The sequence below is a fragment of the Engraulis encrasicolus genome, chromosome 5, assembly GCF_034702125.1.
Source record: "Engraulis encrasicolus isolate BLACKSEA-1 chromosome 5, IST_EnEncr_1.0, whole genome shotgun sequence".
Lineage (NCBI taxonomy): Eukaryota > Metazoa > Chordata > Actinopteri > Clupeiformes > Engraulidae > Engraulis > Engraulis encrasicolus.
Window position 1 is genome coordinate 42,219,885 of NC_085861.1, and position 17,331 is coordinate 42,237,215.

Consider the following 17,331-nt stretch of genomic DNA (forward strand, 5'->3'; position numbering starts at 1 on the left):
TTGAGTGTGCTGACTGCTCTTGCAGTGACACTTAAGGGTGTTGTGACGTCGTAGGGAAGGTTGTCACTCAGGCTTGCATTTAGTTATCATCAGCTTAGTTCTTCTTGACTGCTTACAAGACTGAGAGTCGGTGGGAAAACTATGTTTGCTGCTATTGTATCACTACTATTATTGTTACTATTACTACCATTACTTCTACTGCTAATACTACTATTGCTTCCTTCTGGTCATGCTGTCAGCATCTTAGTTTAAACCACTAATATCATTTAATTTCACACCTATTTCAATTAACTTTTTTTCCAGAAAATAATTCCACTTTAAAAGACATGCCACAGTTTGGCTGCAAACCATGACAGCATGGAAGCAATTGAGACAGCTGGTGATGACACATGTAATTGTAACCCTTCATAATAGTCATTCAACTCCTCAAAAATCCATACTGTTTGTATTTTTTCATTTTGTTGTAAATTAAATGTTTATGAGATTCAACAATTCCTCGCACTGGGATCCCTTCCAAGTGGGGAACCCTCCCAACGGATTCCCTGAACATCTACAGCAAAACCACTCTATTTAGTAGCAAGTCAGCCATGCATAGCTCTGTTACGTAAACAAAAGCACTGGTTTTGCTGCTGGGCAGGTTTAGCTGTTTTTTCTTTTCTGTACGCAACCGTAGACACTCACATGGCCACTCAGGCCTTTGCAACTGCGTCCAGGGACAGGATGACTCTTTCCCCCGAGGCTTGGCACTGGTTGCTGAGGATGAGCCCTTGCTGGGTTTGCTTTAGCTCCTATTGAAAATGGAGACTTTGGACTTATTGATCGCCAATGTTCCCTGAGTGGCTATTGCTGGCTATGCTGAGCTCCAGTAAGCTGACATTGTAGTTGTGCTTCTCTTCATATTTGCACTTTTCTGTGTTTTGAAATACACCACACCTGCTGCTCTGCACTGGCCTGGTCAAACCCATAATGGCAGCCTATTCCAGCTGAGTCACGAATCTGGTCATGATTTTCTATTTTTTGTGTGTTAAGTATTTGTTTTGTTCTGTTTGACGTGCTGCCGCAGTGTACTTGGTCTACTACCTCTCCATGCAGTATTCAGACTTGTAATCTCCTTGATTTGCTTTACTTTTGCATTGTCTTGTTTTGTATTTTCTTGTCTGTAAAGTATATGGAGCGGGTCTGGCATGTGAAGTGCGCCATATATATTTTGTCATGCCTTGCCTTGCCTTGTCTTTTGTTTCCTCAATGTTATGTTCTGCCACTCCCCATAGGAGGTCCAGGCATGACCCTCTGTAATCCGTGTCGCGTGGCTGTGGGCGTCGGCGTGACGGTTATGCTACTGGGGGGCATCAGCGTGGCTATCTGGGCCTTAGGTGAGACTCACCGTTACGGAAATGTAGCGGTACTGTACTGTAGTACTACAGGGTTCAGGGTCAATGTCAATGCCGATGTGTTTGTAAAGCACTTCACAAACAACAGCATTTGATTTAAGACATGTAAAAGTGACAACAAAAACAAAGAGAAAAAAAACCATACATGATGCAATACAGAATAGATAAAGCAATGCATGTTAATTGCTTAACTCAGTTTAGTTGAGATCCAATAAACAATAAGCTTACATGTTTATAGCTTAACTCAGTTACACGTACGTAAGTTAAAATCCAATAAACAATCTAAAAGCAAATAAAGAGTTCAGATGCAAAACCCTTTAAGTGCCTTTTCAGAAAATAATCTTAATTCATTTTTATTTAATACAAAGCTATGAAAAATGCATATTTTTTATTTTATGTATGTACTATAACTATTTATATGTATTATCAAGTACATGAATGTAAACCAAACCAACAACAGGGTTCTCTAAAAATACAGAAGTGCAGGTCTTCAGAAATGGAGTTAAGGGGTTTTGCATCTGAACTCTTCAAATGTTAAAATTCACACTTGTTAATTGTGCAGGTCATATGCTAAGCATATACGTAGCTTGATTTCACGGTGCTAACTGACACCGAATACATCTCTTGTGTGATCACACCTGTACTGTATGTTTGTTCTGGACCCAGGATTGTCTAACTGAGGATGACCTTCTTACTGTCTGTGTCTAGTTATTGCAATGTGTGCTTGTAATGTAATAGGTGTGTTAATGATTTGGTACAAAAACATTTATTTTTTACAACTGTATGTAGACTTACGGTAGGGACACATAGGAGGCGAAGTGAAGAGAGGCACAATTCAACCGTCATCAGGTCGTCACAGCGAATCAAATGGAATGGAACGGTTATGTTGTTGATTTGATTGGGCCGCGGCAGGCGAATTCGCTCCTCATTTGTATAACATTAAACTTTCTTTAATAATTTCGCTTCGCTTCGCTCCTGTTCTCTTGCCTTCGCCTCTCTCATAGGAATGAATGGCGAAGTTGGCTTCGCTTGGCCAAATTCGCGTCTATGTGTCCCTACCGTCAAGCAAACCGTGTTGGGTTTTGCAATGTATAGTATATACAGTTTTGCTGATTTGATGTGAGATAGTGTATTCATGTGTAGAGCTCTGCAAAATCAACCAAATTTGCAAAAAAGAGCTTTAGCGATCAGAAAAAAACTGTAATTACTTCTAAAATGTATTTCTTGTTGTTGCAGTGACATATCTGAGCAAGGCAGAAGACACAGGGTTGTACGATGGTAAGTAGCATTGCATTACCAAGACCACTTCCCAGCTAATTGTTTATCCATGTACGTATTTACTGTAGCAATGCAGTCTCGGTCTACTGTTGCTCTAACTAACACCAAAGTCTCTCTATACTTCTTTCCCCATTCCTCCCCATGTGATCCCATGTCGGCTGCAGTTCAGGTGAGCGCAGCAGACAAGCGTCTAAGGGTGTTTGACTCCACTCAACGCAGGTGGAGACACATCTGTTCCTCCAGTGCCGATCAGCTCCTGGCCTCCATCAGCTGTGAAGAGATGGGTTTCGTCAGGTAAACCCTATGAACACCAGCCAGAGTCACATATACAATCCACACACAGATACAGTACCTTCATGTTGTAGCCAGTTTACTTTCAGTCTATATACCGGTACAGATGAGAATAGGCATGTCTGCATGCATAGCGTACAATACCAGTAAAAAACGGTTCCATTTAGTTTGGGTGCAAAACTGGGCTTTTTGTGATTTTGAAAGGTTGGAAGGGTATGGCTTCAGTGCCTCAGTTGTACCCACGTAGGTATACATTGATGTGTTTATTTGTGTTGTGGCAGAGATAGCATTCAGCAAGGTGGTTACTGTCGTGTGCAAGGCCCCAGACAGTGTGAGAAAGGACCCAAACTCAATAGGCTCAATGGGCTGCCGGCTGAGTGATAGAAGTGACAGCACAGCAAAATGCTGCAGCCATTACACATAAATATTGAGTCTCTAAATGTTGGAGAGAACCATTTATAAAGTCAATGGGACATTACACTGGAGCACTCTACACATCAATCCTTATTGTGTACTTCTTAATAGGACATTTGAGAGAGATAGGAGCACACTCATAAATCTTTGAAATGTTTTATTTGTGCAAAGTTGTATTGTAAGTCACAGCCAAGACCACTGACAGCTTTGGTTGGACCCAAAACAAAGAAATCTGAAAGGCCCCCAGACTCAATACATACAATGTAATGGGGACCAAATTCTGGACCCCCTTCTCCCTGGGCCAGGGACAAGTGACCCTTTTGTCCCCCCCACCTCCGTTGTCTGCCCTGGGCACAGTGCATGCACAGAACTCAATAGTGTTTAGCATAATAACCCAGTAACACTTGGATGATACACCTGGATATATTCAATATAAGGGACTGTTCGTTAATTATTTTTCGGGTCGTCGGAAGATGTCCACCCTTGATCGTCAAATTTTGCATGACCTTATGAGCTTCAAAACTTTGATGACCCTCCCTGAGACACCGTCAAAAAATGCATGACCCTCCCCTAGGGAGAAGTAAGAAATAGCCCTATTTTACCTTGTTTTTGACAAACGTTAATTGACCAACGCTGCTGCTTACTGATATGGCATCCTGATCTTGGAAACTATATCCTACTTCACGAAAGCAGGGGAATTTCGTAGGCCCACATTACACAACGGGGGTCAATGGCGTGATCAATTTTAGCAAAAGGGGAAGGCGTTTCTGAGGCTATGTTACATCTAAACATATACAAACCCTCCCCTAGCAAGCTTAAGAAAACTTTGATGACCCTCCCTGCAGCAATGAAAAAAATTACACGACCCTCCCCTATTTTCTTCCAGAGGCCCCGATAACAAATAACGAACAGCCCCTAGCTTCATTAATATCTGTGACTGGATAGGAGTGTAGTGATTTGAGTTCGTATTATGTGTGTGTGTATTACACAATGTATGAACTGTCTGTTACTAAAAGTTGTACTTTTTATATTAGGGTGGTAAACTTCTCCAGCATCCAACAAAGCAATGACCACGAATTCTTCTGTGTCAAAGAAAATGAGCTAACCTTCGGCAAAAAGATATCAACAGTACTTTACCCATGGTAAGCCCAATCATTACAGCTGTTCAAGTTAAGTCAAGTGTACTAAATTGTGTTTGACCAGTCTCCAATCTCCAGTCTCCACACACACACACACACACACACACACACACACACACACACACACACACACACACACACACACACACACACACACACACACACACACACACACACACACACACACACACACACACACACACACACACACACACACAATGAATGTTACTTGGTATTGCAGAGGTAGACAACTGTGAGATGACCTTATTCACAGTATCTCAAGTAACGTAGATATATTGCTTTTAATGTTACACGTTTGCGGATTTTTTAAAAAGTGGATGTTTTTTTAAATCTATTTACATTTAAAGATAAAAAACCCGCTTGTGTTGCATTTTAGAGATCTCCACTTTAAACTCTTTAAAAAAAAAAAACAAATCTGTTCCAGGGAGCTATAGTGTAAAATTCTGCTTATGTGTAACCAAAAGGCCAAAACTTCCAAAAACGTAACAAAAATGGTGTAGGTGTAAACAAGAACTAGGTCGGTACGCCAAGATGTTCTAGGATATGGATTTGGAGGAAACAATACACAGATTCATAATTGGTTTATTACAGCAGCAGTGAAAAGAAATCACACTTACAAATGTCACCTCAGTTTAACTCACTGTAAAAATGCCTTGCTTCTGCCATCATAATTTATTTTCATCGTTTATTTCATTTATCTTCCCTGCAGTGAGTGTGAAAGTGGAGAGATTCTTGCATTGACCTGCCAAGGTAAGCCAAAAATGCGAGCTGTATTTAAACACACTGTGTTGACTTGAGTATGCTGCTGAAACAGCATGTACTGTATTATTTGGAGGAGTACATTGTGTGCTGCTCTGGCATATTTTTCATACGCTCCCACTTTGGAGTCAGAGCAAAAATCTATGCAGGTGTTCACCTGGCATCTTTTTCCAAAATGTTGTCGTAGCGACTGTATGTGTGCAGCAATTGTATAACATACTACATTGCATCAACATAATTTCTTTCCCTATTTGGTATGAATCCCTTTCTTTTATTTCTACCCACCTTTTTGGGTGTGTTTTAGAGTATCAGAAATTAACCTCATACTTGAACAACAATTGAAGATGTACATTGTCAGTGTGTGCATATTAGTGAAAGTATGGATGGCTAATCGCTGTGTACCTATGTTTGTGGTCCTGTTTAGGTGTCTGTGTGTGCATGTGCGCGTGCACGTGTGTGTATGTGCCTGTATATCTGTCCTTGTGTCTGTCTGTCGTCTGTGTGTGGGCATGCGTGCGTATGTGTGTGTGTGTGTGTGTGTGTGTGTGTGTGTGTGTGTGTGTGTGTGTGTGTCCATGTCTGTGCCTGTGCCTGTGCCCGTGTCTGTGTATTTATCTGTCTGCTTGTCCTCTGCAGAGTGTGGTCGTCGGAGCGTAACTGAGGAGCGTATAGTGGGGGGGCTGAATGCCAGGCAGGGCCGCTGGCCGTGGCAGGTCAGTCTGCAGTATGACGGCGTGCACCAGTGCGGAGGATCCATCATATCCGACCGCTGGATAGTCAGCGCTGCTCACTGCTTCCCTGAGTGAGTCAAGACACATAGAGACACACGCTCGCGCACACACACACACACACACACACATACACACACACACACACACACACACACACACACACACACACACACACACACACACACACACACACACACACACACACACACACACACACACACACACACACACACATATACAGTATATGGACCAGGTGTGCTGGCGGTGTGGTTGGGGCTGTTTTCCTAGATTTTAGAAAGGCTTTTGACACTGTCAACCACCAGATACTTTTGCAAAAGCTAACTCACTTTAAGTTTTCGGCTGACTCATTGAAATGGATGGAGTCATACCTAGCATCACGGACACAGTGTGTTAGAGTGCAGCATACTACATCAAGCACCTGCATCAACTCTCTTGGAGTACCACAGGGGTCCATACTAGGTCCACTGTTGTTCAGCTTGTATATAAATGACTTATCTAGTTGTTGTCCTGTATCAGTAACCTGTCAGCTATACGCAGATGATGCAGTATTATACATCCACGCAAAAGACAAACGTCTAGCTGCACAACAGTTAACATCAGTCATGAACAATGTGTGTACATGGCTACAACACTCACGTCTTCATCTCAATGTGTCAAAGACTGTTTGTATGTATTTATCTAAAAGGGGTTACTACTGAACCAGACCCCAGCATCATGGTGCATGGTGAGAAACTGGATGTTGTCCAAGAGTTTAAAGATGGCCTCTCAACGTCATTTAATTAATATTGCCGTGTTCCTAATTGTTATTGAATGTGTTACGCGTTGGTCCTGTTTTAAAAAACGTTCTGGTTGCTTTGTTTCAAGACGTTTTTGCAAGCTGGCAAGGTGGCTTGTGGAGAAACGAGAGAGTGTTCCGTGTTTCTCGTGGAAATGCGTCTCTGATTGGCTCACTCCTCCTGCTCTCGAAGAAACGCGTCTCTGATTGACTCAGTCCTCCAGTTCTTGGAGAGAATGTAATGGGAAACAGAGTCGCCACTTCCCCGGGTGGTACTGCACTATAGGGGCGCCAACGGAGGCGTGCAGGCTCCATTCAGGGCTGTGCTCTTTCGACAGCGACCCCTAGGCGAGCTGCAGGCACGGAGCAACCAGAGTGAGCTGGCTTTATGTATGAGGCTTTGTGCTGTGTGTGTACCTGAGAGTAGCAACCAGCTGATAGCTAAGCTAAGCTAGATTTCGGGCCACCAGACGTTGCTTGTATTGAAAACAAGCAGAAAAAAAATACTCGACATGTTTTTAGATAAATGGGTCGATATAAACCTTTGTGGGCAACGCCTTCTTTCGACGTGACGAAACACAGAAAGGCTTTCGTGATTCGCTCGTTTCTCTGCATTATGTATGTAAATTGGGAAACACCGGGAAACACAGCCAGGAGAGTTGACGCACCGCTATGAGAGCCTTGCAAGTGAGTTTAACTTGGGGTGACCGTCCGATCTTCGAAAGGAGTGAGTAAAACTGAGTTTTATCGGAAGTTGGCCTTTAAATACCTTGGTGTTATAATAGATGCACAACTTGGTTTCAAGCAACATGTTAAAAAAACTACAGGCAAAATAAATTTTAATCTAGTTAATTTCAGGTACATTAGGAATAATTTTACCTTTGAGTCAGCTACACTGTATTTTAATGCAATGATTATGTCACATACGTCCTACTGTTTAACTAGTTGGGCATCAGCAAATGTCACAACCTTAAAAGCCATTAAAACATTATACAAACAAGCACTGAAAATCTTGGATAGAAAGCCCAAAACTTATCATCACTGTAAAGTACTGAAAAAACATAAACTGTTGGACTGGGATAACTACATTAAATATAATGATTCAATTTTATTATATAAAATTCTGCATGGCCTGGCCCCTCCTCCTCTACAGATATTTATTACAAAAAGTATAAATAGGGCTACCAGAGCCAGTTCCAGGGGTGATTGCTCTGTTCCATTTAGAAAGAGCGCTTTTAGTCAGGCTGTTTTTTCTTACAGAGTCTCTCACACCTGGAACACAATTCCCTGTAAAATTAAAGCACTGCCAACAGTACACTCATTCAGCAAACAGTTAAACTGTGGTTATTAGATTCTCAATGCTGTCAACATAATTTCCCATAGTTAGGCTACTACTGGCAGCTGTTCTTTAACTTATTTGGGTATTTTATCTTGTAACTGTATTTTGTATTATTTATTTTTTTAAACTGTGTGACATATCTTTGACTATAATTTTACAACTGTGTATTATAACTGTGTATTTTTAGTTTTGCTTTAACCTTGTTTTTTTAAGGAACATCAAACCTGTCAAGGGACTAAAGATGGAAATTAGCCACATGGCTATAATCTTGTGTATTTAGCATTTTTGTTTAAATGCTGGTAATATATGCTGTCCCTTTTTAAATAAATAAACCTGAACCTGAAACCTGAACACACACATGGACACAATCTTACACGCGCACACGCACACACACACATAGTAGTACTCTCTTTGATAGGGGAGGGTGGGGACAGTTGTACCACTTTGCAAACAATGTGCAAACACACTTGAACGCCTGCGTAGACACATGCACCTACACAAGTGCACTGTACCCAAGTTGCCCTTTTACAAACACGAAACAAACACACACACCCACACATGCAAATAGTAAAGTAAAGAGTTTAAAGAATAGTTAAGTGTTCACGTCTGAAAGTCCGCACATGACAACACTACCATGTTTTGACTAACATGAGCTCCCAGGGGGCGTTAGGGAGCCCTAGGGGGGCGTTGGGAAGGAGACAGCTAAGAGGAGGGATGCTCAGTTGCCAATGGGGGGCATTAGCTTGTTTTACTTTTTAATTCCAAATGAGCGTTGGTAGGCTTATGATGAGGCCAAGGGAGCATTGAGTGGCTTATGATGAGGTCAAGGGGGTGTTGTTCCAAAAAGGTTGAGAACCACTGTCTTAGATGCATGTCAATGTTCATATACAGTACATACAGTACCCTAATGCTGACACACTGGCCTTGTGTATGTGCAGGCGATACCGTAACGTGGTGAGGTGGAGGGTGCTCCTTGGCTCCATCTACAACAACCCCACGCATAAGAACGTGGTGATCGCCGAGGTGCAGACGGTGGTCTATCACAGCAGCTACCTGCCCTTCGTAGACCCCAACGTGGACGACAACAGCAGAGACATCGCCGTGCTGGCTCTCACCACCCCTCTGCAGTTCACCGGTAAGGCACAAGCAAATGCCCAGGGTGAACAAAAAGGGAGGGAAAAATCTTTGGCCCAGGCACTTCAGTTGATTCAAAAAGTCCAAAACAATCTTTATTTGGTGGGCTAGTATATTAAAAATCACCAACGTGTATCGATCCTGCGGCCTTCATCAGGGTGTGCATGCCCAGGGTGCTTGTTTATGGTGGCCCAGAGTAACAATGATGGGTAGACAGCTGAACTTTCAGACTAAAATGTGGATGACAACAGGCGAGACATCACCATGCTGGCACTCCCTACCCCTCTGCAGTTCACCGTTAAGACACAAAGGGGTTCTTGTTTTTTTGGGGTTTTTTGATAGTGACAGTGAGGAGATGAAAGGAAATGGTTAGGAGAGAAAGATGGGGGAGGATCATGATATTTACCTCGGGCTTGAATTGAACCCAGGTCCAAGATGTAACATCGCAGTGCCTTAGCCTTTTCAACCACGGCCAAGGCCAAGGTTGATTGTTTATGGTGACATACAGAAATAATGGTACATTAGCTATGTAGCTGAAGATTTTAGACTAATAAAATGTGGATGAATACAGGCGAAGACTTCAGTGATCTGGCAGTCACCAATCCTCTGCAGTTCACTCTGGACAAAAATGCCAAGGGGGAATGTTTAAGGTGCCATCTATTTACTCACAGTTAGATCGGTAGGTAGATAATGGGATGCTTTGCCCAAAAAAATAGTTCATGTTTTGATTGTCCAAATATTCATATGGACATCCAAGTTGAAGAAACCTTGATTACCAGTAATTTTAGATTTTGAGTTGTAAATTAATGGAACTATGTGGTATGTGGGACAATAGGACTGGATTGGAAGATGTTCGTGAGACAGCAGGTTTGTAAGTAAACCTGGATAGGGATATTACAGCATAGTTTGTGATATCCTGCAATGTTATATCCCAGCATTACAATGCCATTACAAGACTGTACACCTCTCTGTTTGTGATGTGATGTGGGGCTTTGTCAGAAAATCCCGTAAAAGTCTTACGAGTAAAACAAATGGAAAAGCACCCCCTCTCTGTCTGTGGAACGGGCAGCAGCGTAAAGGCATCATTATAGTACTGCCCCTCTTGGTCTCAGCTTACGGCTCTGGACACCAGACAAAGGGCCTATTTTTCTCCAGAGCTTGTGCCCTTACAACATGACAATGTTATCGGTCCTTCATGAAATAACTCCTGCCTCCATTTTCATATTTCTACCAGTCAGTTACTTCTGACAGTGAATCTATTTTTTTGTGTATGGTGTTCCTTTGTTAAGGAGAGGAACGGGCACATAACAGGAGAGTGCGAATGCTATTTTTTCCTGAGGTGATGAGATTACAAGGGCTCCTTCCCCCCTCTAGTGTCTCTTGTTAGAATGACATCTCCTCAGCTGGCTATCAGCAATTGACCTTATAGTAGGAGATTGAGTGTCACATATTATCTCTGAGTGTGTGTGTGTGTGTGTGTGTGTGCGTGCGTGCGTGCGTGCGTGCGTGCGTGCGTGCGTGCGTGCGTGCGTGCGTGCGTGCGTGCGTGCGTGTGCTGTCCCGTAAAATGCCACAGAGGAACACAGCTCAAGAACCATCCGGTGTCATTGTCATGCAGAGACGGAGATGGTCTCCACTTTCATCCTTTGTCAGGCTTTAACCTCGGCGCACAAAGGGCCCAGTGTAGCCTAGCGAGACTAGTGTGGCCTAGCGCACAGACACGAGATATTGTGTACCACAACAACCATTCTACAGGACTATTGTATCTCCGCTAACTCTCGACACACATTCTGCCTATCTCTCCATCTCTCTCTCCTCCCCTGGTTGACACACATCCTGGCTATGTCTCTCTCTCTCTCTCCCTTGTAGATTACGTGCAGCCAGTGTGCCTGCCTGCCCATGGACAGAGGCTGGTGGACGGGCAGATGGGCTATGTGACTGGCTGGGGCAACACGGGATACTACGGTAAACATAACGTGACGTCACTCCTCAACATATCAACCTCACTGCAATTATGTAGTAGGACATTGTCTTTCATTCATTTATCTAATAGCTCACTTTATAAACTCGGTTGCATCCCCTTGAGAATCCAAATGTGTAAACATTGAAACCAAAATGTGTGAAAATTTACACGATTGAATGGAGCTGAGCAAAGAATGATGACACGATGAGCTGAAATGTTCTGCTTCATTTTCAACAGGGGAAAATAGCACCGAAAAATAAAACTGAAATAATGTGCAAACAATAAGAGAAATTATATACAAGAAATTGTAAAACATTCATAAAACGATGCTGTGAGCTCAAAAAAGGAAAAAAATAAGGTTTCATTTAAAAACAATATGGCCACCTTTGATGCCATGCAATGGAGATTACTTGTTAGCTATCTACCACAGTCTCTGGTGAGCTCATTCTAATGCCATCCAGGCTTCCTGTGCCCGGTCCCCTGTGCTGATCCATATCGGCCCGTATCACTCCTGGCCTTTATTCCCAGCCGACACTCCACCGCGCCGGGCTTGGAGCCACGCCATAGCTGGCTGCTTTTCTCTGTCTGACCTTTACACTCAGGACCGTTTCAAAGTTTTTCGGGGGCCCTAGGTAAAGAGGACAGGGGGCCCTTTACCCCACCTCTTCTGAAACCGGTTGGCGTTTTTAAACATATTTGCCCCGATGTAAAATAAAGGGTCTTTAACAAAGGCTTCTCCAACTACCTTGACTCAAAGGAGAGTGCGTTGGACATAGTTCAAAAGTCTGTGAACCTGTAAAGGAATAAGCAGATGCACCCCTTCAACCTGGAGAAAAGACTATAGAGCGTTCGCTATTTTTTCCTTTTAGCCCTCCTCTTCTATTGGGGATTGAGCCTCATAAGACGGTTTTGATGAGAGTGGCATTGCACTTGTCGGTCATGGAATTTAGGGAAATGCTGCTGACAAAGTGGTTATTGCTGTTTTTTGAATACATTATCAGTCATTATCAAGTCCCCTCCCTCTTAAAGTGGGGGGCTCTAGGCAATTGCCTAGTTTGCTTACCTGATTGTTACAGGCTTGTTTAGACTCAAAAACTGTGTCAGTGTAACAGCATTCGAGAAGCGCTGCCATTTTCTTTGGTAAACAGAATGCCGTCTGCAGTCTGAGACGGTGGTGTTGTTTTGTGTGTGTGTGTGTGTGTGTGTGTGTGTGTGTGTGTGTGTGTGTGTGTGTGTGTGTGTGTGTGTGTGTGTGTGTGTGTGTGTGTGTGTGTGTGTGTGTGTGTAGCTGCTATCACCTGGCCTTTCGTGCATTACATGGTGTTTCACTGCTGTCTTTTTTCTGTTCTCTTCTCAGGAGCTCTTGCCAACATTCTACAAGAAGCCAGTGTTCCGATCATCAATGACGCTGTCTGCAACGCCCCCGATTACTATGACAACCAGATCACCACCAGCATGTTCTGTGCGGGATTTGAAAAGGGCGCGATCGATGCATGCCAGGTGTGTAACCATAAAAGCAGTTTTGCATCTTTATACAGTACACACATGCAATACCCTTACTGCTTAAAATTAAGCAGGATACTTGACTGTGAGTGTGTGTGTGTCTGTGTGTGTGTGTGTGTGTGTGTGTGTGTGTGTCTGTGTCTGTGTCTGTGTGTGTGTGTGTGTGTGTGTGTGTGTGTGTGTGTGTGTGTGTGTGTGTGTGTGTGTGTGTGTGTGTCTGTGTGTGTGTGTGTGTGTTTATCTTTACCTAAATCAACTATTTATTTTTCATAATTAACCTTCAAAAGTTGGTATATGCTCAACAAGTCACCAGGTGAATGAAGACTCTGTTAATGACTCTTGCTGTTTCCCTGTCCCCGCTGTCCTTACCTTTAGCAATACTGGGTGAACGTAGGGGCGAGCTAGCCTGATTATCATCGACTCTTCGAGACTTGGTCTGACCAAGAGCTTAACAATTAGCATTTCCCAAACGCCTCCCTTTGTTTGCTAATGGTTGTATGCTTCCTAACAAAGTGGGAGGAATTCCCGATTTTTCGGGAGCTCAGAAACGATATTTGTATTGCTCTTGACCTGACTAGACACAACACTGAATGTCACTAGGAGGGCACGGCCTGGCTAGGGGGGAGCTACATTGAAAAAAAATAAACATTCAAAGTTGCATATTATCTCTTCATGTAGGCCATATAGGTGATTATACTAGATCACAGTCATGATTATTCCTGATGCTGTTGTCATTCTAGGGAGACAGCGGTGGTCCGTTTGTGGCCGAGGACTGCCTATCCAAGACCAGTCGCTACCGCTTGCTGGGCGTGGTGAGCTGGGGCACGGGCTGTGCCATGGCCAAGAAGCCCGGAGTCTACACCAGAGTGTCTCGCTTCCTGCCGTGGATATCCACCGCTATGAGGGTGGGTGTCAAATCATATTGAATCATATCATGGACTTTCTAAAGATACTTTGTTCGGGTCGAAAAATCTCAATGTTTCTCAAAAAAAGTACAAAATCTAAAAATTAAAATCAAAAATTGAGATAAAATACTACATTTAAATTACTTCTTTAATTCAAAGGTGATTTAAATATTCCCACTATTTCGCACTCCTCACATGCCCATTTCACCTGGGTCTCTTGTCAGTTGAATTGCTGATTAATTGCGATTAATGTTTTTTAATCAATGCATTAATTGATTAAAGTAGATTAATCGATTAATCGTTTGCATCCCTACTTTCAAGTGTTCATGTTATGTGGTGAAATTGGACTTGGTATTGAAACCTGAGGGTTTATTGCTCCCCCAGTGGATATACTACATATATGATACTACAAGTTTAAAATGTTCAGTATCGGCGTCATAGTATAACATAGAATGTTATTTCATTATCAGGCTAGTTTGGCAATGAATCCAGAATCTCTCTCTCTCTCTCTCTCTCTCCCTCTCTCTCTCTCTCTCTCTCTCTCTCTCTCTCTCTCTCTCTCTCTCTCTCTCTCTCTCTCTCTCTCTCTCTCTTTCTGTGTCACACAGACCTATGAAGGCAATCCTGGAGTGCATAAGATGGCTCGGACGTCATGAACTGTCTTTGGGACACAGCCCATGAGATGAAGGAAAGAAACACAATATCTTCTTGTTCTTGAATGTTCCTAAAGGCCTTTTGTGGATGTCACATATCAATCCTGTCTTTGGGTCCTGATCCCTAACTGGATTGATGCTTGAATGTCAAAAAAAAATCATCACAAAATAAGGATTTATGAGAAATCTATTAGTGCTACTTCGACACCAAAGAGTGGGAAAGAACAGGATGTATGGGGATCGATCGCACATTTCAAATTAAGAGCCTGCTTGCTTGCATTCTGTTTGGTTTGCAGATTGTGAAGACATTTTGTACGATGAATGAGTCATGCCAAGTCATTCACAGACTTGTTGGTTTTTATTGTAGCAATGAGAATATGATGTATTTATAGTATGTATGTGTTGCCTTTATGTTGTGTTGCCTATACATTAGAGTAAATCATGACTTTCACAATCTCTCAGAAAGAAATAACCATAATTGTGCATTAGACAATTCAAGAAGGACTTATGACTTGATGACTTAATGTTAAGGGGAATACCTTTGGAAAGACAACGGAACTTCTAATGTCTTAATGTTTTTTTGCTAGCATGCAAAGTTATGCTCCCTTCTGTAAAAACAGACCATTGGTTTGGGGTGGGGCACTGGAGTGGGTGAGCGCAGTTTAGGGACAATTATACTGAAAGGACAGACATTCTGTTTACATTACAGTTGGAGCCACTGATTTTGTGCCGTCTTCTCTTGACTGCACCATGATTGTTGCCAGGCCACGCCCTCCTAGTGACGCAACACCTCCGGCGTTGCTTCTAGTCAGGTCAAGAGCAATGTAAATATCGTTTCTGATCTCCACCCACTCCACCCCAGTCAACCAGTAGCAAACCTAGGGAGGTGGGTCAAGCTTGCCGTTTGAGAAACGTTCATTGTTATGCTCTTGGTCAGACCAAGTCTCGAAGAGATTTGAAAGTTGATGATAATCAGGCCACCATGATTGCTCCTTGCAAGGTCCAGCTCGAGACACATTCGAAGTACATAACGAAAGTTGCATGGTATGCGGATAGAACGGGGGGGAAAATAAGTGGCTCTAACTGTGTGAGCATACATTTGTGAAAGACATGAAATAATTTCAAAACATTTGGTATCCAAATGTTGCTTTGTCCCTCTGTGTTGAGATTGCAATGAAGCTCAAGTTAGGAAGACGTTACTGGCTCCAGTTTTGCATTTCCTCCATACGTATGCCAAAGTCATTACACATCTGCCTCAATATACAGGTTTTTATGCCAAAAAGTGCCATTAACACACACATATCTGAGTACAATATCAGCATACATTAGCATCACAACATTATGTCTGTTCATGCCTGCACTGACGTACAGTAAATACTGGTTGCAAGCTGGAGCCATGAGCATCTGTTGCCTAGCAGCAGAGGTGGCCACTGGGAGGGAGATCATGCATTCCTTCTATCTCCTCCTCACAGTTGACTTGATCCATCAGCGCTACCTTGTGGAAGAGTTGTGTTCAATATGCACAGAGAAATGAAAGTGTGACTGTGTACCTGTGGGTAAAACTATTTCTGTCAAGTGCATTATGTACATACCAAAGTATCCCTTTACCGCACATCATGTTGATCTGCCACAATATAGAACCATGTAAAAAAGTTATTGGAAGCATGAAAAGGTTCTCCAGGGAACCCTTAGGTCCTCCGCACACTGGTTCCGACAGCACTGCAGAGCACCTTCGGTTCCGACAATTTCGATTGCCCACGGACACTGCCGTAGAAATGCTATAAATGGAATGGTTAATTTCATCACAGCAGAACATGGGTAAACATTAGCGGCTCGAACAAAATTGAACTTTGCCGTAATTGGCAGCTGACATCCTGGGACATTGGCGCTGGTGTGTGGGGTTGTATTGAAAGCAGTGGAATTGAACGTTAGCAGATCAGTGCTCTGCACTTTGTCGGAAACAGTGTACAGAGGCCCTTAGGGGCTCTTCACAGTGGCAATTCAAGGGTTCCTCTTCAGTTCACCACTACGAAGGAACCCCTAAAGAGAGCCCTGGAAGCATCCATATGTTATCAGAGAACCTTTGGGGTCTCCCCCACATGGCAACTGAAGTGTCTTCAAGGAACCTTTTAATTTTCCAGCGGAATATGTTATAGGACATCGACTTCCTGAAACCAGAATGTTCACCTCAGCTAATTTGTCAAACTTGTCTTTTTAAAGCCACCCAAACCATTATGTTGCCAAAAAACAGAGATTAGGCTCCAAAACATATGCGGGACTATGCTGGAAGATTTTTTTCTCTTTGTTTTTGTTTTGTTTTGCTTTTTTGATTGTTTTTTTTGTCAATATGCTTCATCATGTGACAGTATTTTCCATGAACTAAGGGTTGGAATTGAAGTATGAGCAGTATGAGGACATTTTTCAAGCGACAAAGTTAAAATTTCGTAATCAGTATTTTCTTTGCCTGTTCCTGAATATTGTACATACACGTGTAGCTCTGTTGTGTAATTAATGAAGTCTTTTTCACATTTATGATTCTGAAGTAGATTATGTCGTCCCATGTGATCTTCAGTAGCCTCATGTACTGGTTCAGGGATGCATTTCTGGAAGGCTTAGTTGCTAACTAGGTTGCAATGCAATTTCCCATTGGCAACTACCGAAGTTGTTAACTGCTACGCTTTCCAGAAATGCACCCCAGATTTTTTATCCACTGTACCTCTCATGTGTCATCAAGATTACACGTACCTAATCAAACGATAGAACTTGTTACATTAGATCATCATACGAGAAATACACTACACTGTATTAATTACTTGAAGGGTGGTGAACTACGTAACACATTGTTGTGTTTGAAGTTGATTTTTTTACTCAAAGATCTGTACATTTTTGGGATTTGCCAGAAAATTATATTCTACTTCAATAGTCAGCCTGGCACGGCCCTCTCACTTCCTCCTCTTGAGGATTATTCAAATGTGGAGACGCTGGCTGCACCTCACAAAAGCACAATTTGAAAT

General features: G+C 42.6%; 1 protein-coding gene across 2 annotated transcripts in view; it reads left to right on the forward strand.

The window, feature by feature from the left end:
• The window catches only part of hpn (hepsin), a 22,682-nt gene extending 5,837 nt beyond the window's left edge, over positions 1 to 16,845 (forward strand). Inside the window, exons 3-13 of one of the 2 annotated variants that reach the window (XM_063199443.1) lie at positions 1,272 to 1,373; positions 2,628 to 2,669; positions 2,834 to 2,963; positions 4,409 to 4,516; positions 5,244 to 5,284; positions 5,930 to 6,095; positions 9,098 to 9,294; positions 11,163 to 11,258; positions 12,614 to 12,756; positions 13,500 to 13,664; positions 14,273 to 16,845. In XM_063199443.1, coding sequence (XP_063055513.1) covers positions 1,272 to 1,373; positions 2,628 to 2,669; positions 2,834 to 2,963; positions 4,409 to 4,516; positions 5,244 to 5,284; positions 5,930 to 6,095; positions 9,098 to 9,294; positions 11,163 to 11,258; positions 12,614 to 12,756; positions 13,500 to 13,664; positions 14,273 to 14,320 — 1,238 coding nt within the window. In that variant the 3' untranslated portion in view covers positions 14,321 to 16,845. Of the gene's footprint in view, positions 1 to 1,090; positions 1,374 to 2,627; positions 2,670 to 2,833; positions 2,964 to 4,408; positions 4,517 to 5,243; positions 5,285 to 5,929; positions 6,096 to 9,097; positions 9,295 to 11,162; positions 11,259 to 12,613; positions 12,757 to 13,499; positions 13,665 to 14,272 lie in introns of those variants that run through there. The other variant, XM_063199442.1, reaches the window with a different exon arrangement.
• Positions 16,846 to 17,331: the final 486 nt, after the last annotated feature.